The sequence below is a fragment of the Glycine max genome, chromosome 5 (genome assembly GCF_000004515.6).
Source record: "Glycine max cultivar Williams 82 chromosome 5, Glycine_max_v4.0, whole genome shotgun sequence".
Lineage (NCBI taxonomy): Eukaryota > Viridiplantae > Streptophyta > Magnoliopsida > Fabales > Fabaceae > Glycine > Glycine max.
In genome coordinates, this window is record NC_038241.2 from 26,211,108 (window position 1) to 26,233,702 (window position 22,595).

General features: G+C 36.5%; 3 protein-coding genes across 3 annotated transcripts; all 3 read left to right on the forward strand.

Annotated features, from left to right (window-relative positions):
- The first annotated feature begins 6,019 nt into the window (after positions 1–6,019).
- On the forward strand, positions 6,020–6,798 carry LOC100806674 (FCS-Like Zinc finger 17). Its single transcript, XM_003524614.5, has 2 exons — positions 6,020–6,339; positions 6,588–6,798. Exons 1-2 carry the CDS (start codon positions 6,056–6,058, stop codon positions 6,772–6,774), a joined length of 471 nt encoding a protein of 156 aa, XP_003524662.1. The 5' UTR covers positions 6,020–6,055; the 3' UTR covers positions 6,775–6,798.
- An 8,416-nt stretch (positions 6,799–15,214) lies between these two features.
- Positions 15,215–17,168, forward strand: LOC100784778 (linoleate 9S-lipoxygenase-4). Its single transcript, XM_014776017.2, has 3 exons — positions 15,215–15,392; positions 16,622–16,652; positions 16,841–17,168. Exons 1-3 carry the CDS (start codon positions 15,215–15,217, stop codon positions 17,166–17,168), a joined length of 537 nt encoding a protein of 178 aa, XP_014631503.2.
- LOC121174926 (linoleate 9S-lipoxygenase-4-like) lies at positions 17,162–17,612 on the forward strand. The gene has a single exon (XM_041015789.1). The coding sequence runs from the start codon at positions 17,220–17,222 to the stop codon at positions 17,595–17,597; it is 378 nt and encodes a 125-aa protein (XP_040871723.1). The 5' UTR covers positions 17,162–17,219; the 3' UTR covers positions 17,598–17,612.
- Positions 17,613–22,595: the final 4,983 nt, after the last annotated feature.

Sequence of the window (22,595 nt, forward strand, 5' to 3'; positions counted from 1 at the left end):
GATGACTTAAAGGATTTTAATTGATACTACCTATACAAACGAGATGCATTTACTTTTCGGTAGCCTATCACTTATGAACTCCACAGTTAAGCATGCTTGGCTTGGAGCAATTATAGGATAGGTGACCCTCTGGGAAGTTTCTTGTAAATTTTGTGAGTGAGGACAAAGCACGCTAAAAAGTCTCATGTTGGTTTGTGGGGACATTCACTGATCCTGAAAGCAACTGAAGTAGATTGTCGTGGTCTCGAAAAGGGCTACCTATGGAGGGTTTTGACCAACAAGGAAGTTGAGTGAAGTGTAACTATGTAAAGTGTCATAGTGTATGATCCGTCAAGAAGTCTATAATCATGGATGTTACAATGAAGCTCATGGGGGATTGCTCATATTGTGTTGAAACTCCATGGAGTAAAGTTAGAGTTGATGTGTGTCAATTATGGCCTAGTTAGATGTTGGTGTATGATCAGTTGTAGCTTAGTTGGCTAATGGTATGTGAACATTATGTTGTGATTATGTGTGATGAGAAATTGTGACAGATGATGTTAGATGTGGTTATGATACATAAGTATAAGTAATTGATATCTGTTGTTTATACTTAAGGAGTTGTATTATGATCATGTTGAAGAATGTCTATATGTTGTATATTTCACTTGAGATGGTTGAGCAAAGATTGTTTTGAGTGTGCATTGATGATCGAAAGGAAATAGTATTGTATATAAGTTGCATCCTGTGAACTTTTGACCTTTCTATGGAAAGTAATTCCAATGTTTATAAAAGTAGTATTATCTTTTTCTCCATAAATTGTTCTAGTTTGTTTGTATATGCATGTCTTGTTTTGGTGAGCTTACCCTTGTATGTTTCACCTGTGGTGGGTGCTTGTGATTATCCCATACCTAACGTGTGGGGGGAGCTGATGGTTTCTAGGATGGATCTTCCACTTGGAGGCATGGTAGATGGAACGAGCATAAGACTCGAAGTTGTGCCCCTCTATCCCTTTTCCTTAATTTAGTTTTTATATAGAAATGACCAGCTTAGGTTGTCTTATGTATAACTTCCAAAAAATTTACGTAATGAAAAATGTGTCTTCTTTTATGGTTGAAGTGCCATGAGCCACCAGTGTTGATTTGGTTATGTTTAGTAGATGCATATTTTTTCATTATAAGTTTGTTAGATTTTGGAGCTGCGAAAAGTTCACACAGTGTTTTCATTAACAAATTAATTAAGAGTTTGAAATAAAATTAAAATAAGTCTTCACTTTTGTTAGTTGTTGAGTTATCATGTAGCGATGACGGGTGGTTTCAAGGTCACCTTCCAAACTTAAATAGGCTTAAAGTTTTTGGTTGTGTTGTCTATGCTCACATTAGGAAAGATAAATTGGAACTTGGAGCAGTCAAATGCATGTTTCTAGGCTATCTAGAAGAAATTAAGGGATACGGGTTGTGGTTCCTAGAATCTTGTCACTGGAGATGTATCATAAGTCATGATGTTGTCTTCAATGAAACTCACATGGCTTATAAAACTAATTATGGTATGGAAAAATCTAGCACTAATCAGACTGAGAAGGATAATCCAAAAGATTATACTTTGAGATAGATACTAAGGACAAGCCTGATGAAGTTTAAACTAAAGATTGGCTAAGTGAGGAAGATGAAACAGAGCAACAAAATGAAGAAGGAGATGGCTATATGTTGGCTTGAGATAGAAGCAAGAGGGAGATCAAACTGCCTAGCAGGTATGGATATGCAGACTTGATTGCCTTTTCTCTGATAGTTGCAAGTGAGGTTCTGGAAGATGAACCTACAAGTTTCAAAGCTACTTTAGCTAGTAAAGAGAATGACAAATGGCAAACTACAATGGATAAAGAGATGAAGTCTCTGTATTAGAACAATACATGGGATATGATAAGAAGGCACACCGGTTCATGGGTGGTCAGCTTCAAATGGATCTTCAAAAGGAAATAAGGCATAAATGATGTTGAACTTGACAGATTTAAAGCTAGACTTGTTGCTTGAGGTTTTACTCAAATGGAGGGAATTGACTTCGATGAGGTATTTTCCCCTGTTGTTAAACATAGATCTATTAGAATTCTCTTGGTCATGGTAGTTGAATTTGATCTTGAGCTTGAACAAATGGATGTAAAGAAAAAATTCTTGTATGGAGATCTAGATGAAACTATTTTGATTGAACAACCTGAGGGATTTGAAATTAAAGGCAAGGATGAGTAGGTTTGCAAGCTTAAAAGGTCTCTTTATGGCTTGAAATAGTCTCCTAAACAATGGAATGGAAGATTTAATGAATTTAGGGCTCATATACAATTCCAATGGAGTTATTATGACAGTTGTATATATTTCAAATTCATTTTGAAAGGTACATTTGTCATCCTATTGTTATATGTTGATGATATGTTAATAGGAAGTAACAATAAGGGTGAGATTACAAAGGCCAAAGCTAAATTGAATAGAGAATTTGAAATAAAAGATTTGAGGGCAACTAGAAGAATATTGGGAATGTAAATCAAAAGGGATAGAAAGAAAAAGATTTTTCACCTATCTCAAGAGGCATATCTAAAGAAACTTCTTGAAAGGTTTGGAATATCAAATTCAAAACTTGTTGTGATACCTATGTCTCAGCGATTTGAGTTGAGTATAAGTCAATCCCCCAAGACAACAAAAGAGTTGACTTGTATGGAAAGAATTCCATATGCTAACATTGTAGGTCCTATAATGTATGCTATGGTATGTACTCGGTCTGATATAACACATGTAGTGAGTTTGGTAAGCAAGTTTATGTTAAATCCTGGGAAAACACATTGGCAGGCACTAAAGCGGATCCTTAGGTATATCAAAGGATCTTTGAGTAGAGTTCTTGTTTATGGTGGAGCTAAAGACATAAAAGGAACAACAACTATTGAAGGTTTTATAGACCCTGATTATGCAAGTTGTCTAGATACAAGAAAACCTCTCACTAGTTATGTGTTTACTACATATGGCATTGTCATCAGTTGTAAAGCAAATCTACAGAACGATGTGTTTACTCGAGGACCTGAGGGACCAACTAGAGGCTCGGGAGGCAGTGCAAGTCCCTGAGATTGCATCTGGGACTGCATATGGCTGAACGATGCCATGAGCTGCCGCGTCACTTTTTTGTGATGGACTCCTCTAGCTGGTCCCTGATTTGCTGGGTCAGCTGCTGCAATTCTTCAAGAGGCAGGGAGGAAGAGCTGCGGGACGTCCATGGAGCCGATCCAAATTATTGCTTGATGGTGACACTGGCTCCAGTAGCACGGACACGTCCAGGGTGCTTTGGACATCCAATAGCAGCGGTGAGAACATCCTGATGTCCATGGGGGACGAAGGATCCCTGTGTCGCCTGCTCCTCAAAGGAATCCTGCACAGAAAACACACAGTTGTACATGACATTCACAAAATATTGAAATATAATTCTAATGGTTAGCTGAAAATGACTTACGATCTTCTCAGCGATTTCCTTTGCGGCCTCAGTTGTCATCTCCCCTATTTTCTTCGTGTGGGCCATCTTCCACTTCACGTGGCGTCTGACCAGGGATGGAGGGTTGATGACGCCATCAACGCTTCCTGACTGTGCAGCTTCCTCCAGCTTCTTCTTCGTCTTCTCAGCCAGGAGCTTCTGCTCCAAATATTCATAACCCCCGCCAGACAAAACGTGGGGGGCAGTGTTCTGTTTCTGGATGGCCTGTGCCTTTTTACGCACATCCTGCAAAAATAAAACAATAATCTTTCAAATTACTAGAATGAAGTATAACAAGTTAATTTTTTTTGAAAAACAACTTAAATGGCAAGGAACATACCTCCCAAGAAGGGTCTCTACGAATCTGGCAAAATTGGGCCCATTTTTCCTTACTTATGTCGTATTTCTCATAGACAGCGTCGTCCACACCGTCCTGATCGGCTGCAAGGGCCCATTTCCTCGTGAGGTCTGATTTAAACTGCCTCCATCTCTTGCCCACAGTCTGAAGTAACTTCATTTTCGTCCTACTGTCAGAAGCCTCTGGGATTTCAAATTTCGCCTGACAATATCAAATAAGGTTTATTTGTTACAATAATGTATTTTTTGGCTATTAATTAAACAACATCAAATAAGAAAAGAAAAATACATGAATATCCTCCCAAATCAAGTCCTTCTGAGCAGTAAGGACCTCCTTCCAGTTCTCGTAGGTGACGTCCACCTTATCACGCGCCACAATCCCCAAATATGTTCTTAATTTCTTCTTATAGGAACCGTCGGCCTTGTCGGTAGCAGGATCAACATGGACCACTGGTCTCTCAGCACCAGGTCGTCTAGTATACAACGATCGTAGACGTGAGGCTTTGCGTGTCCGCTTCACGGTAGACGGCGAAGGAGTAGAAGGAGGAGGAGGAGAAGGAGGAGGCGAGGCAGGTGGAGAAGCCATGATCCTGTATACATCATGAACCCAAAGTAAATTTTGATTACAGACAAATATCGACATCAACAGTTCTTTAAATAAAATGTGATCAATGTTTATAATTTCATAAACTAATTTTGTATGACTATTCTAGATAAACAAATAAAATCTCATATATAATAAATCATAGGTTAAATTTCCACTCATTTTAAGAAGATGGTTTGATGTCGTTTTATGTACTCAAGCTCAAGGTTTAATTGTTTTTCATGGATTCTGGAAATGATTCTCTACGTGCTTTTATTTCCAAATCTGGGCTTCAACTAACCAAAAACTACACACACACACACACACACACATATATACACAAGTACTTCCTCTATTACTTTTCAAATTGAATTTTCCCAAAATCCAATATGTTTGACTCAATTCACATAATGCTATTTTTAGTCAATTAGGTTGATAGAATAACTCCATTTTTTTGAAAAGATGCACAATTTAATATCCAAACAACTAATATTGAAAAGATTCAAGGATGTTCGCTATGTTGCAACAACAATCAAATGTAGGTCCAAGTGCCACATAATTATATTGTTTGACTCAATTCACATAATGATATCCACACAATTTTGTGTGGATATTAAATTAACTTTAGTCACAAGTCTTCTGTTAAGATAAATGTTGTTGTAAAATTAGTTCTGGATGCTCTAAACTTAATTTTGAATGCTAACTAAGTGTGTTTGGATGACCGGTAAAACTATCTGAAGATCATTTTGATTCCCTTTTAAAAAATTCCTAATTCTCCCTTTGGAAAGTTGGAGAAGCAACAACACCTATCTTTCTATACTGAAGTAGTCTCAGACTTCATGTTGCTGCAAGTTTATCGGAAAAACAAACACACGCTAAACAAGCACTTTGTAATTAGTTGGATTAGCAATTCTAACTTCCTGCTAACAATGGCTTAACTCTAACCATCTTGGCTGTATGGAGGTAGTTTGTATCTTCAAAGCTTGTGGTGAATAAAGGCTCTTGACAGTTATATATTTCTGTTTTGCAACATAATGAACATACCCCTTCTAAAAATTGTTTTAGATTTTGATATTTCTTTTTGGATTCGTTAAAGCTAATGTAGGATGTTCACTAGAAGAACCAAGTGCCACGTGTGGAATCTTTGCTTAATTATACTTTATGTCATGTCTCCTTCGGTACCACAACTGCTTTCATGTGTGTATTTTGAAAACTATTATAAAAATAAATCTCTGTCCGCGTTACTCCACCGTGTCTAAGTGAGCCAAATAAAGCAATAATAATACAAACATCACAAGTTGACACACAAAGTCATAATTTCACCACCTACTCTGTTATTTTTTTTCTCCCTCTTGTTTTTTTTACCCATGGAAAAGCATGATGCAAATGCTGTAAAAGGCTGCAACAATCCAGATAAAAAAATATATTTGTAATCTAACACGTGCTATTAGGTGCATAACAATTACAAAGAGTAAAACATAAGTGATGATGTGATGCCCTTTTTTTGTGGGGGCATGCTTCCTTTAAATATCTACCATTTCTTCCTTTCATAGAATTCATCCCATTCCTAATTCTAATTTTTTTCTACTCTATTCAATTTCAATTTCTCTCTGTGTTTCCCCTTTCATCACCATGCTTCCAAAGTTCATCATTAGCCCCTTTAGGGTGGAATCCCAAGAAGGGAAGCATGTGAACAAGAGAAGAAAGCATGTGAGATCATTTGAGAGTACCAACATGGATGTTGGTTTGAGACTTCTCCCTCAAATTACAAGCTCAAATAACACATCAAATGTCCTCTTGAAATCTGCAGTGAGAAAGGCAAACCAACAATCCATCCCTCAAGACTTATGCTTCCTTAAAACTTGCAATCTATGCAATAAGCAACTCACTCCAAACAAAGATATTTACATGTACAGGTATAACCAAACTCCCAATACTCTCTACCTACGCATCATTTCTTAATTAAACATTAATATCATTATCTTATGCTAAAATTTAACATTAAAATTAACATCTGGGGTCATTTCTGATTTTCTTGATTAGCTTTATTTTAACATTAAAATTAAAATCTTGGATTGTACGTTTTGGTTTTAATTTACACATAAAAGTTTGAATCTTGATGCAATTTGATTCCTGATAGAACTTGGATTTGATGCTTCTGCAGCAGAGATCAAGGTTTCTGCAGTGTAGAGTGTTGGAACAGACAAATAGTTTTGGATGAGATGAGAGAATTAGAGAGCTCTACCAAGAAAATGGTAGCTGCTTATAGGCAATGTTCTAGTGAGGCACGTAGTGAGACTCGCCTTATACTTGAGGACCTACGAATGCAGAGACTTAAATCTAGAGTCTAAACCAAATCCCTTGTATATATAATAATTAAAACCACTATTAGAAATAATTTAATATCCACACAATTTTGATTATTATATTGTTTGACTCAATTTAATAACCAAATCCATTGTATATATAAAAATCAAATCCCTTGATTATTATATTTTTGACTCAATTTAATCTCCACACAATTTTGATTCCACACTATGTTTGACTCAATTCACTTAATGATATTTCTTTTTGACAGGAGGGTTTAACAATAATCAAATGTAGGTCCAACAACAACAAAATTTGATGAGCAAAGTCAGGAAGAGGAGAAAATCAAGAGCAGATTCCATGGGGAGGAAAAGAAGTTAAGACTAATAATTGAAAATAATCACTTTTACTCCGATAAACTTGGCCAAATTGAAGAACAGATGCAGAGAAGGCCCCAAGGGGAGGAGAAGAGCTCAGGAAAGTTGATAATCAATGATTTCATGATGGATCAGATAGTAGTTAATCAGCTGAGTGAGTTTGAAGAACAGATGCCAAGCACCTTCCATAGTGAAGGCATCACAACACAAAAAATTAGTGTCAACCACATGATAAGTCCCACAAAAGGTGATCAAATTGAGCCAGGATCAAGAAGAGGAGATAAACTTTATTGAAAAGAAAATAGGCTTAATACCATAACCTATTAGTGGAATGATAGATCAAACAAAAGCAGATCAGCTGGTCCAGGATAAAACACAAACACAACGAAGATGCCATGACGATTTACTGGATGGGCGTCAAGGTGAAATCATTTTGGAGAATTCAAAGTCTTTTGCATGCTCTATATGCAAAAGTAGGTGTCCGAACAATGCATGGACAAAAGACTATAATTATGAAGAACTCCTAGAAGCTACAGAAGGATTTTCAATTGAGAACTCGTTATCAGAGAGAGAACATGGACCTACTATTGAAGGCTTGCTAGAGAGACAGGTAAAAATACAGTTGTTCATCAATGCTAGACATAAAAATATGGTCATGCTGTTGGTTTTATGCACAAATAAAAGCCAACTAACGATTGTGTATGAGCAAGTATGCAACGGTTCACTTGAATAGTACCTAACAAGTAAGGACTAATACATGACCTTTTACTTATCTACAAATTTAGTTTAAGAATTTTATGCATGAAATTTCATTGGAGAATTGAATTTGCTATTGACATGAAGATGTAAAGGAAATTTTAAACATAATGCAAGGGGAAGTTTCCAATCATTGACTTGGAAGCAAAGGCAGAAAGTGGCAATGGATACTGCCAGAGGTTTAAAGTACCTACATGGGAATAACATAATTCATGGAAATATAAAACCAAGTAACATTCTTCTAACACATAACTTCGAACCACGGGTATTTACTTGATCCTTGGTGTATTTAAAGCTTTTCTTTGTCTGTCTTAAGTTTTAGCGCAACATAATTATGTTATCTTCAAACAAATTACTACTTTTACTTGTATATATCTTTAGATTGGAGATTTTGACTTTGGAAAAGTGAAACATGGACCAAAGAAATCCAGCAAAGATAAAAGTGTATGGAATTCTGGATATGCAGCACCTGAGTATGTTGAGAATGGAAAAGTATCAAATAAGACAGATGTGTACTCCTTTGGAGTGGTTCTTTTAGAGCTGATATATTATTATGCAAATGAATGTAGGATGAGCCTTAGTGCAATGATAGGGTTGCTACTAGTTGACCAGAAAGTTATGGCTTCAAATTTTGGAAACAACAAATATTCTTGACCATAGGCTACTAATTGCCTATACAAAAACCAAAACCTCGGACTAAATATTCTTGAGCAAATAAAACTAATTGCCTATACAACTCATTATTTGGTTTGGGAATTTTGGTGTTCACATTCTAATTTGATTTGTGTACATTAATACAAAAAAGAAATTTAGATATTCATATTCATAAGTTTAAACTGTAAAGCAAATCCATAAGGACATAAAAGCTTAAACTGTAAAGCAAATCTCAAAAAATGGATGATAGGCGCAAGATAAATATTCTATCATCTCTCTTATCATTCTACCTAAACTAAGAGAGAAGATAAAATCAATTTAGATATTTTCATTGATGATAATAACCAAATGAGGGATACATTTATGTTGAGTAAGATTTGTGTTGATTAACCTGAGTGCAAAAGCAGTGTGGACAGCAAGGTCAATGTCTGGAGCTAACAAGAAGATGATTGAGGCACTAGCTACTAGGAAGAAGGAACAATATCTAAAGAAGGAAGAGTACCTGCAACAATTTAAGATGAACTGCCATAAGTTCCATTTTCAAAGCTTTCATCCAATATATGCATGTTTTCAATTATGCAATTAGTAAACCAATGACACAAACCAATGTAGTATTGATTTATTCTAAATAGAAATGTAGTATTGATTTGCTCCATTTTATGGACTCATATAAAATGTCCATTAAATATTAATGAATTTGAATTATGTGTATGAGTTATGTAAATGAATCTAGCAAAATCAAATCTATAAATAGAAAATTACATTAGACGATGTTAATTAATTCTCCTTCATCATGATCATTACGATTAGCATGAACGTTGTCAGCTTCTTCTTCTCCGACAACGTTAGGAGTGATATGTGCGGTCAAAGGACTAACATAGGTGTCCATGTATGAATCATCATCTTCTACATTGACACCAATTGTTTTGCCTTGGAGAACCACGCACCACCTTTCATCACAGGGGTCTTGCACGTAAAATACTTGTCTAGCTTGTTCTGCCATGATGAAAGGGTCATTGTGGTAACCAAGTTTCTTTAGGTCTACCAACGTAAATCCTATATCATCGGTGCGCACACCGGTGTTGTTGTCAACCCATTTAGATTTGAAAACACATACAATAAATTTCACATAGTTAAGCTCCCAAATTTCATCAATGAACCCAAAGTAAGGGATGGAAGCTACACAGGGATTGGCATCATTCACACTTGCAAAGTGTTGAGATTCAGCCCTTAGGGTGACCCCACTGTTCTACATTGTACTTTTGTCATCTTGTGCTTTTGTGTAAAATGAATACTTGTTTATGTCGTATCCTTGCCAAGTTATAACATTTCTTTTAGGCCCATCTGCTAGCTTTCTTAATGTTTCTGAAGCATTCTCATATGCAAAGATTGTATCTTTAAACCAATCACAGAAAGTCTTGTTATGCTTTTTCAACACCCAATTCTTTGACATTTTTGGATTATTATGTTCGACTAAAGCTTCATGGTTAAGTATGTATGGCAAAACTTCATTATTGTTGTTCAAGACATACAAGTGAGCTTGTAACAAATCTTCTACACTTGGAGTGATTACATGCAGTCCTCTTGAACCCTTACCACCCACTCTGTCACCATGCCGAGACTCAGGAAGGCCAACAGGTTTAGCCTTCTCAATGTATTCTGAACAAAATTCAATGGCTTCTTCTGCAATGTACCTGTCAACAATAGATGCTTCTGGACGATATAGATTCTTTGTATACCCGTTTAAGATCTTCATGTATCGCTCAACCGAGTACATCCACTGTAGATAAACAGGACCACAACATTTGATTTCTCTGACCAAATGCACAATCAAGTGAATCATGATGTCAAAGAAAGCAAGGGGAAAATACATCTCCAACTAGCATAGTATAATTACGGCCTCATTTTCCAGCTCATCAAACTTGACAGGATCAATGACTTTGCTACATATAGCATGGAAAAAAAAGCACAGGCGAGTTATGCCTAACCTGACTTTGTTTGGCAAGATGTCTCGTATAGCCATGACTAACAATTGTTGCATGAGCACGTGACAATCGTGAGACTTTAACCCTACAAGCTTAAGCTCCTTCAACTGCACAACGCTCTTAATATTTGAAGAATATCCTTGTGGAATCTTCACCCGACGAAGACACTGAAAAAAACTTATCTTCTCCTTTTTGGACAAAGTATGGCAAGCTGGGGGCAAGTAAATTTTCTTCCCATCAGACCTTGGATGCAACTGTGATCGTATTCCCATATCAGCTAGATCTTGAAGAGTATTCAAGCCATCCTTCGTCTTGCCTTAAATGTTAAGGAGCGTCCCAATCACACTGTCACAAACATTTTTCTCCACATGCATAACATCAATACAATGTCTAACGTCTAGATCAGACCAGTACAGAAGATCAAAGAAAATGGACCTCTTCTTCCATATGCAACTCTTACTTTTATCCTTCTTTTGGGTCTTTCCAAATACAGTATTCAGGTGTTGAACCTGCCGATATACCTGCTCACCAGTCAACGGTATCAGCGCAATATCATGCTCTTGACTTCTATTAAAAGCTTTTTTCAGTCGTCTGTAAGGATGATTGGGTGTTAGAAAGCAGCGATGCCTACTGTAGACTATTTTTCTTCCATGTTTTAGTTGTATGTAGCTTGTGTTTTCTTCACAAATGGGGCATGCATGATGACCCTTAACATTGTAACCGCTGAGATTCCCATATGCTGGAAAGTCATTAATGGTACAAAAAAGCATTGCACGTATTTCGAATGTCTCCTTGCGAAACGCATCAAACACCACAACCCCCTCGTCCCACAACTTTCTCAGATTTTCAACCAACGGACTTAGATAAACATCAATGTCATTTCCTGGCTGTCTTGGGCCCGATATCATCATAGACAACATCATGTATTTTCGCTTCATGCACAACCAAGGAGGCAAATTGTAAATTACTAGCAGAACTGGCCATGAACTGTGTTGAGTGCTTAAGGTGCCATATGGATTCATTCCATCACTGGCTAGTCCAAGTCTAAGATTTCTTGGCTCTTTCCCGAAATCCGGATACAAACCATCAATCTCCTTCCACTGCGAGCAATCAGCCGGATGACGGACCATTCCATCAGAAATCCTTCCATTTGCATGCCATGTAAGGTCTTTTGCGTCGTCCTCATTAGAAAAAAGACGCTTAAACCTTGGAATGATTGGAAGATACCACAAAACCTTCGCTGGGGGGCCCTTGTTGGAGTTTTCATCAGAACTGCTTTCCTCTTCATCCTTCACTTTGTACCGTGAAGTCCCACAAATAGGGCATTTCGACATTTCTTGGAATTCATTCCTGTACAGTATGCAATCATTGGGGCAAGCATGAATCTTCTGATACTCCATACCCATCGGACACAATATCTTTTTTGCCTTATAGTAACTTTTAGGCAACGTGTTGTCCTCTGGAAGCAGATTGTGCACTACCTCAAGCAGTGAGGTGAAACTTTTGTCACTCCACCCATACCTGGCCTTCACATTAACCAGACTTAACGCCGCAGACAACAGGGTTAAGGAATTCTTGCACCCTGTATACAAAGGCTTCTTTGAATCACTCTGCAATTCTTCATACACAGGGGCGTGTGCTTGCTGGAAAGACTCTTGTCCAAGATCACGAATCATGTCCTCCAAGCGATCTCTCATTTCTACATCAAACGATTTAGATTGGGACCCACTCTGCATGTCTGTCACTTTACCATGTCATATCCACGTCGTGTAATTCTTCTTAATCCCATCACACAATAGATGGTCCCGTATGCCGTCCAGTAGTTGTCGTCTTCCATTCAAACAGTTGATGCAAGGACAATAATATTTTCCTTCTTCATTCGATCGACCTCTTTCTGAAGCAAATTGCAGGAACTGCTCGACGCCATCCTCATATTCTGGGCTTATGCGACTTTCATTCATCCAACTTCGATCCATCTAAGCAATTCCATGCATGAAAATCTCACTTTTTTATTTATAGGTGTGGCCCTATCCCATTTAGGAAGACTATCTTTTATGTTAGCTTCAAACGTCAGGGTTAGCATTATTTTGAAATTTTTGACTAAATTTCGGCATCATTTCGCATTGGTCTCCAAGTACACGACATGACATCGGTGAAATGAATTTCCCGATAATCAAGTATGCACTCAGAGAATAACTTCAAATGCATTGAACCGAAATTTCATCAAATTAATCAAAATAATAATAACCTTAACAAATGAATTTAACATAAAAATACTAGTCTCCCCAAACTGTCCAAACGGACAATTCAAGACTAAATACAATGACTAATGCAAACTGTCCACAAGAATCATTGCATTCAGTCTCAAACAGGAATCTAAGGTTCACTCAGCATGAACAACAATTGTTTATATAGCAAATTACATTGATGACATATAGGAACATACAAAATCTAAATTTCAATTACAGACAACTATCGACATCAACAGTTGTTTGTATAGCATATAACATTCATGACATACAAGAACATACAAGGACATCAACAGTTGTCTGTGTGTGTGTGTGTCTCTCTCTCTCTCTTTATGTGTGTGTGTGTGTGTGTGTGTGTCATGAGGGTGTGTGTGTTAAATTTTTGGTATGAAGAAAGTGAAAAGTGTTAATGTTAAGTTTTTGGTTTGAAAGATAAATATTGATTTAGGAGGAAGGAATGTGGAGTCTTGTATTTCTAAATGGTTGCCGCTTGTCTTCTCTCGAGGTTGATTTTCGTCCGTGTTTTTTTCACATTAGACGTCCTATATTTCTAAATAGGCAGATTCTTCTTGTCCTCTAACTGTGAACCAACCCAACTCTATGCTTTGTAATTTATACTTCACTTCACCTTGGATTTCTTAACGTTTACTTTTATTTGAAGTATTTCGCTATTGCCAGCAGCAAACTCAAAAATCTCTTTGTTTTGTTTGTCAAACCACTGACAACCTGTGGATATGTGTTATATGTGGGTATGTTGGCTGTGGAAGGTGAGACTCACATTTTTCTCCACCAACCCTTGTTTTCTCATGTTTTATTCTTTTTCTCTTTCTTTCTTTCCTTTATCTATTCAATTACAACCATATGGAAAATCTTGATTTAGATACAAGGGAGGAAATGCTATAATACACGATTTATGCAGGAACAAAGTTATTGAATCATGTTCTTGATGTTTGCTCCAAGCAAAACATTTCTGAGGTTTTCTTGCATGTGCAAACAAACAATGAAGATTCCATAAACTTCTACAAGAAATTTGGGTTTGAAATTACATAAACAATCTAGAACTATTATACAAACATTACACCGCCAGACTGCTATGTTCTCACGAGGTATACGGCAAGCACAACGAAGAAATAACATTTCAGCCTGTTATTTTGAGGGGAAGTGATCAGAGATTGTTGCATTGTTTTATGGTTTTTGCCATGGATGTATTACACTAAAGTTTTTTATGTCCAATGCTAGACTTTACCATAAAGTTAGCTAAAAGAAAAAGAAGCAGCACTTGGAGATCTCTTGCTAAGGTACTATTATGCTATTTTACTTGTTTGCTCTCATCTTCCCCCAGTCTTATCATTTCCATCAAAGTAGTATTAAACTACGAAATCGGTACAAGAATCTCTAGAAACGATTAGCTAAAATGGAGGTGCATAGAGTAAATTAAAAAAACCACATCAAGATATTGTAAACCCAATTTACTTTCAGTTGCATCTTGTATTTTAAAACTAAAGTTGCCTTGTGCGTTTTGAATAAGACTTGCATGATTTGGGGCCAACAAATGGCTAGTTAACAAAATATTAATTATAATATAGTATACGAGAGGGCCCTTTCTAGGCTTTGCAACTGCAATAACGATTGTACCGATTGCTGAGGCATGTGCCCTCTTCGCACAATTTGGGTTGCATAAAAGACGAAGGCTTCGCAGCATAGGCTAAGCTTCTTACGCATAGTGGGAAAGGATTTCTTAGCCGTTAGATTTTCTTCTTTCTTTTTTTGTTTGTCTTTTCTTCTTTACCCCCGATTCCATCCCTCTTCTCGCTGGTAACCAGAGGTTGTTCTCTATGCCACACCTCATGGCGTTGCCACTGCAAGCAATAACTTCCCTTCCCATTCACTTTGAACATCAGTTATGCGAAGGATCAAATCTGATATGAAGAATCAATACCAAGCATTGGCATCATCAGATTTGAAGAATCGAATCCTAGGAGACCTGTGAAGGACTTTGTGGTCGCCGCCGCACTCTAATATAAGTATTTCTCTACAGGCCAATCTTTTGAGAAAATAGAGCTCTTAACTTTGGGAAAGCAGCAAGTGAAGAGATTCAGGTTCTCCAAGAGCAAATGAAACAAGCACATGCTTTTGAGATGGATTCAGTGAGACGAATAACTTTGGAGATCAAAGAAGCCACAAAAACACTTTAGGAAAACAATCTGATAAAATTATTGAGATAGAATTGAAGATCAAGTAGCTTTCATTTGAGACAGAAACCGCAAGAAGGGAAGAGGAAGAAATGACATCCAAAACACAAGAGCTGAAGCAAGAAGCTGAAAAATCCAAAGCAGAGGCAGAAGAACTAGAGAAGAAACTAGAGCTTTACCTAAAGCAAGCTGAGGGTGCAAAAGCATCAGAACAAAGAGCCATTGAGGAGATGAAGATGAACACATGATTGACAGAACAGAAACAACGACAATGGGTCAGGTTCAACCAATCAACAAAAGGAAGAATGAAGGGGACAGAAAGGTGGAGGCAAACCTTAAAGCAATTGAGGAAATAAAAGTTGCAACTGATATGGCTTTGAGGAATACAGAGATGGTAGATTCTGCAAAGGTTCTAGTTGAGGGTGAACTGACGCTTCTTCAAGAACATTGTGTGTGTTTTTCACTTCCATTATTATTCATCTACAGAGACAGAGACAGACACACCTTAATTATTATTCATCTATAGAGGAACCCTAGGGGTAGGAGGTTAACATCAACATTGGTATAAAGAATGGAGAGTATAGTATAGTAGGGTTTGGTTATTTATATAGAGAAATGAAATGAGAATGGAGAGTGTTGGTTAGTGGGGGCGAGGGAGTAAGTACAGTCTGTAAAGGACAAGCCCTTCGTCCTCTCCTCTCCCCAATTTCATTCACTACTCTGCCGTTTGGGTGTTCCTACTACTACTGCTACTACCTTGATGATGGATACATAGGCTTTTCTCTCTCTCTCTCTCTCTCTCTCTCTCTCTCTCTAATTGATTATGCTAGAGTGGACAACGAGTAAGAAAATAAGAGCATGTCTGGTATAGGGAAAGGAGTGGGAGGGTGCAAATAGAATGATGCACCCACTATTCCTAATTTCCATTCTCACATGGGATGGGGTTTCTATCTTCTACCATTGACTTGAATGATAAATCATCTCATTCTCCCTCAACGGATCCTTCCTCTGCATTGCTACCACTTACTTAATAAAGAAAATGACAGTGATATATCTTTGGGTACAATAGTTTATTAAACAATAATTAGTTATCAACATTTGTGGTTCTAAATAATAAGGAGTTAAACAGGTTTAAATTCAACATAAATAACACAAATATTGAGAAAATTTTTGGTCCATTATTTATTCAAGTTTTAGGTTAGTTAGAAGAAGTTGAGCAAAATAAAAATAATAAGGAGTTCAACATAGCCTTATATTATCAGGTTAGTTAGAAGAAGTTGAGCAAAATAAAAATTAGGTTAATAAGAATATTAGTTGGGTTAATTTAATGACTCAATAATTACTTATTAATTTATTATCTTTTCCTAGTATGTAAGTCACTTATATACCTACCTTCTCTAGTCTTCGGCTTGTTTGCCAAATTTTATAAAGTTACACTTTTAATTAGTTTTTATAAAATGTAAATTTTATCAATTTAGTTATTAAAATAAATCAAGGATTTTACCTGTTATGGACCAAGGCTTGTTATGGACCAATTCTTAAGGCCTGACCAAGCCTATTTCAAAGCCCAGGCTGGTCTGATAAGCCAGAAATTAACTCTGTCACCTCATTCTCAGTCTCGCCAACGACCGAATAACCTTATTTCTAGCCATGATTGTTTCTGTTTGTTTGGATTCAGCTTTAGTCTTTTGTGTTGGAAACAGTTTCTTGTTCTGATTTAGCTCTAGTTTTGTGTTTGCCAGTAAATTAAAAAAAGAAAGAAATCACAAAGTGCATACAATGGGGGAACACATGAATGCATGATATAAAAAGTCATCAATGACAAAAGAAGAAAAAAGGCTTCAGCTTTGATATAACTCTTGTGCTAATCAATGTTATTTGGGTGCTTTTAATTCAGAGGAGTTGCTGTTAAGGATCCATCTGCTCCCCTTGGAGTTCGACTTTTGATCGAGGACTATCCTTATGCTTCTGATGGGCTAGAGATATGGGATGCTATCAAGTCTTGGGTGGAAGAATATGTCTCATTCTACTACAAGTCAGATGAGGAACTTCAAAAAGACCCCGAGCTCCAAGCTTGGTGGAAAGAACTTGTAGAGGTGGGTCATGGGGATTTGAAGGATAAGCCATGGTGGCAAAAGATGCAAACTCGTGAAGAGTTGGTTGAAGCTTCCCCTACCCTCATATGGATTGCTTCAGCTCTTCATGTTGTTGTTAACTTTGGATAGTATCCATATGGAGGTTTAATCCTTAATAGGCCAACTATTAGCAGGAGATTCATGCCTGAGAAAGGGTTTCCTAAATATGATGTGTTGGCTAAGAACCCTGAGAATGAGTTTTTGAAGACTATTACTGGCAAGAAAGAGACCCACACTGACCTTACAGTTATAGAAATTTTATCAAGGCACGCATCTGATGAGTTCTACCTTGGGCAGAGAGATGGTGGTGACTACTGGACTTCTGATGCCGGGCCATTAGAGGCCTTTAAGAGGTTTGGAAAGAATCTTGAAGAGATTGAAAAGAAGCTTATAGAGAAGAACAATGATGAGACATTGAGAAACTGCTATGGGCCGGCTAAAATGCCTTACATTTTTCTCTATCCTTCTAGTGAGGAGGGATTGACTTTCAGAGGAATTCCCAATAGTATATCTATCTAAGGGCTCTATGGTTGTTGAAGTACTGTCCCTGGCTTTAAATAAATGTGAAATAGAAGGAATCTGATTCCTTCATCAGTTGTGTATGTTTAAGTTATGTATTTGGAGTGGCTGAATGTACTTGTATTGCCATATATCTTATTTTGGGATAAAACCAACTCTATTCAGTGACTGATAAAACAAAAACAACCAATCCTTTTTCCCACTACGTGGAGTTCACTACATGAATCAGACAATGCCATAATGTTCCATTGTATCTCTAAATCTTTTTTAATTCTTTTGATTATGGTTTTTCTTACTCTCCCTCTGCCTCTAGTGACTAGGCTATCCTCCATCTGATCTACTGTCCTTACTAAGGCTTATAAGATCATCCTCACACATGCTCAACCCTCTAAGGCAATAATCTACCATCTTTTTTACAACAGGTGCTACCCTAACTTTTTACCCAATGCATTCATTTGTGTGTGTGTGTGTGTGTGTGTGTGTGTGTCTATGTGTGTGTGTGTGTGTGTGTGTGTGTGTGCATGTCTCTGTGTATCAGCTATAGAGTTTATGCCATATAGATGGCAGCAGTGTGTCAAATAGTGGTGAGGACAAAAGATGGTAGAGAGAGACAGAAAGACAGAGAGAGAGCAGCAGTGTGTCACACAACATTTTAGTCGTCTTTCTAAAAGCTATACTTCAAGTGAACATGCTTCTATTTTTTTTTAAGAATTGAATTCTATTTGAATGTAAATGTTTGCACTTAAAATATGTATCTCTACATGCAACAGATAGTTGGACTTCTAAAGGATATTGAACCTACAAACTAGTTAGTCAACATGATGAGAAAGAGTCAAGCATTTTCTTTGCATTTCTTTAGTATTCATCAATTGACTACAACTCTAATATACACAATTGACCAAAAGACTCAAGCAATTGACCAAAGGAACAAAAGTAGCAAAGTAGGTAGCCTTACAGGAGTTATTACTATCCTAGCAATTACATCAAAACATTCAAACATTGCAGCAACACCAGCAATCAATGCATTGCAGTTCACACACATAAACTAGTATCAAAGATTCAAAAATTGAAGAAATGGGATACCTGAAAATTGCCTAAGAAACTAGAAAAAGCAACGCAGACAATATATGGACCAGCTTTCTGCTCAGACCCTGCCCAATCAATTTTCACTAACCCAATCAGTCACATCATACCTAACCACTATTTACAACATTGAACAAAAAAGTACAGGACAAATTAGTAAACTATATTACTTTTACACACATTTGTATAACTGATATATCTTTTTTATTTCTCGATCTCTAAAATCAAAATGCTTATGATACTTCCAAAACATTTACACTGTAAATGTATTATACTTTTCTTTCAATTTTTTTCATTTATGCTAGATTAATCAAACAAACATCCCCTCAAAATTTTATTGTTAGGCCAGTGACTGGGATTGTGTAGCTGTTAAGCATTTTTTAGTAGACACTGCATTTTATAATATGTACATCATATATAGGTGGGAATTTTATAATCCTCTTAACAGAGACAAACTTCAACATGTTTCCTAACTAAACTACAAATGAAAAAGAGACCAAGCTTACCTCGAACCCAAACAGTGACAATAGCAGTGAGATCTAACAAAATGGCACGAAACTTGAAGCTTTCCTCATACCTCAATCAGCAATACTGCAACTGAAGACGTATTATTATTATTATTATTATTATTATCATCAATAAAACATGAACACCCACTCAAACTTAGCATACACGAAGCTGACCTACGTACCTCACGGACAAAGCTTTGAGCTTTGAGCACCCACGAGTGTTTCAGCACCCTAGTACCAAGAGTAGTGTAGGCGGTTCTGTAGGTTCGAGCGAGGGGTTTCCGGTAGTATTGAAAACAATATGGGACAATGTGGGTGTCGAGGGAGCGATTTCCGGCAGATTTCAGGCGGGAGGAGAAAGAGAAGAGCGATTTCAAGCAGGAGGAGAAAGAGAAGAGCGAGTGCAAGGTTTTCGAGCGCGCAGGTTGTGAAATGTCAATGTTTCAACTTATAAACATAACAACATCGGTTTTTTAAGGATAACCGATGTTAAATGAATATAGTTAACATCGGTTTTGGCAAAACCAATGTTAACATCAAATAGGTTACATCGGTTTTTTAAAAAAACCAATGTTAAGATCAACTCCTTAACATCGGTTTTCTCAAAACCGATGTTAACTCTATGAAGTTAACATCGGTTTTGGCAAAACCGATGTTACCATACTCATCTTAACATCTTGTTAACATCGGTTTTTTAAATAACTGATGTTAACATGAAGTAGTTAACATCGGTTTTGCTAAAACCGATGTTAAGTAACTCTATTTAATTACAAAAATGCCACCGCGCTTTCATTAACATCGGTTTTCGCAATAACCGATTTTAATCGAGCGATGTAGAAAGCCTTTTTTTAGTAGTGAGAGCAGCCTTCTCTTCTTGGAAGCAACCATTACAGCCCAAAACTATTTTCCCCAACAATACCATTAGTCCATTACCAACCACGCCTTCTTCTCCATATGGAACACCAACTTTAACATTCCTACGTAGTTTACTATTAATACCGAGAATATATGGCACAAACCCGTTTTATATATATATGTCATTCGAATGAATTATCCAGCTATAGATTACAAAGACTCTTGACTTTGGATCAAGCTAGAGTACAGTTTCATAACAACAGTCAACAGCAATGGAGTCATTCTCATTTGGGTCTTTTTGTTTAGACTTAATTCAAAGTGTATTGTGGGTTTGGTTAAATTTAAAGCGACTCTTTCATCCCTTTCACGATATCCAAACCGATGGGATAAGATTTTGTATTACTCCTTTTTCTCAAATTATTTCCTTCTCAAATCAAACCATTCTAAGATAACATGGTGGGTGACCTTTTAATGGCTCTAAGATAGACTCTGATATCATGTGAATTTGAACCTAACTTAACCCAAAAGTTAGCTTATAGGGTGAGGATTGCTCCCGCTTATACATTCTACTTGACACTATTTCTAGTCGATGTGAAACTTAGATTTTTCCCATCAGCCGAGATTCCATAATCCAATAGAGATCTTTAGAAACCTTAGAAATGAGATGTCAAAATTGTATTTGATTCTGTTATTTCAATTCCTCATTTTTCTGTTAGGTCCTTTTGTTATTGCTTAGTTATATAGCTTGTAATGCCAAACATAAGGAATCAATTAGAAAAGCATTACTTCTCAATTTCCCTTTTCTATCTCTTTCTCTCTCCAGGGGCATGTTTCTGGCCTTCAATACAGAAACAACACTTATCATTTCCCTTTTCTGATTCTAGCACATATCAATAGGATTTCCTTGATATTCAAGTATATTTGAATTCCTTGTGTTATAAAACTTTTGACTAGATGGTGGCATCGAGGGAGATTTTGTAGCTAAGACTTGGAAGTAGCATTATCATGTCATTCTTGTGTCTGCTTGGAACCTCACATTAAAATCTATTAATGAATTATCTATTCACTTCAGATGTGTATGACATCCTAATCTATTAAACTTAGCATGTATAAACATATTCACTTGAGCTTGCTGATAACTGATTATCAGCATAAGCATATATAATTGGTTATGTTGAGTTTTTTTTTACAAAAAAAAAAGAAGAAGAAGCTAAACAACAAAATAAGCCACACAAGAAAACATCAAGAACTTATAAAGGAGGAGAGGAGGAGTCACGAATGGCTAAAGATGGAGTCTTGGAACCTCACTTAAACAATTAAAAAATAAGAAAAAAAATATTAATATTGTAAGGATAAACTAATAATTTTATTTATAATTTATTTTTTTTTTATTTTTTCCTTTACTTACCTATCAAACACCTTTAATTTAAATATTTATCCTCTATTCCTTCGTATTTCACCTCAACCAAAAAACCTTAATTTAATTTCTACTATATTTCTCTATTTTTTTTTCATCTATTCTTTCCTCACCACCATACACAATGTAAAGGTTGTCGTTCTCTTAATTTCATTCTTGTTCTAGTTTAGTTAAGGCTATTCATGGCATTCACAAGCACGAAGGCAGAATTTACTAGTGTTTGTTTCCCTAGAGGTTTTTAGGCCTCTTTCATAGTATACACAATTCAAAAAAAGAACTTCTATGATTATAGTATTTTACCACATTGTTAATGGAGAAATTGTACTTACAACATGGATAAATTGGCTAAATGTAGAATTTTGTGCCTTCATATTAATGAATAAATCGTACTTGTCAGAGTTGCGTATAACATCAATCACTACATTACAACTAAATAATTCCTCCATCCTAGAATTCTCCTTGAAGGGTTTTTTACACAAATAAAGAAAAATTAATAAATGCGTGAAAAATGCTATGGTGTAGGACACGAAGTCCGATTTGCTTCATGTACGTAGCGTGGAGTGAAATGAGAGAAGAAGAATGAGAGAGAAATCTTAAGAATCGAGTGTGTTCAAAATGTGTAAGTGTTATCATCCTTCTTCATGTGGTTACAAGATATCTATTTATAATGATGTTGTCATGGCACTACTAACCACATGGCTAATTACAAGTGTTCCCGTTAGGGAGGGGGGGGGGCATTTGAGGATCAACCTAAACTTATTATGTATTTATTATAAGTTGGTTATTGCTAGGTCATTTTTTACTTTTGCTATTTTTGAATTTGTCGTTGGCTTATTATCCTCAAGTTAGCTGATATGCATCAAGTCATGCGCCACATGTCCTTGACATGTAAAGTTGATTTTTATCCTGGAATAAACGTAGTTGATATTGTCTAAAAAAGGCAATGTTGACTTAACGAGTGTAAAGTTGATATTTGTCCTGGAACAATTGCCCCTGAGTTGATATTGTTTCGAAGAGGCAATGTCAGCTTAGCGAGTGTAAAGTAAAGATTTGATGCCACACCTGATTTCTATTTCTTCGATTTTCTTTTCAAAATTTCACCATTTCCATTGGCGCTAAGCTGTCGACTAGGTT

What these genes read in the sequence shown, in the direction of transcription:
- LOC100806674 (XM_003524614.5), top strand. Translation starts at nt 6,056, where the DNA reads ATGCTTCCAAAGTTCATCATTAGCCCCTTTAGGGTGGAATCCCAAGAA. An exon ending in AAAGATATTTACATGTACAG is followed by an intron (nt 6,340 to 6,587) that starts GTATAACCAAAC and finishes ATGCTTCTGCAG; the next exon opens with CAGAGATCAAGGTTTCTGCA.
- LOC100784778 (XM_014776017.2), top strand. Translation starts at nt 15,215, where the DNA reads ATGGGTCAGGTTCAACCAATCAACAAAAGGAAGAATGAAGGGGACAGA. An exon ending in GACGCTTCTTCAAGAACATT is followed by an intron (nt 15,393 to 16,621) that starts GTGTGTGTTTTT and finishes GTTTGGATTCAG; the next exon opens with CTTTAGTCTTTTGTGTTGGA. An exon ending in TGTGTTGGAAACAGTTTCTT is followed by an intron (nt 16,653 to 16,840) that starts GTTCTGATTTAG and finishes CTTTTAATTCAG; the next exon opens with AGGAGTTGCTGTTAAGGATC.
- LOC121174926 (XM_041015789.1), top strand. Translation starts at nt 17,220, where the DNA reads ATGCCTGAGAAAGGGTTTCCTAAATATGATGTGTTGGCTAAGAACCCT.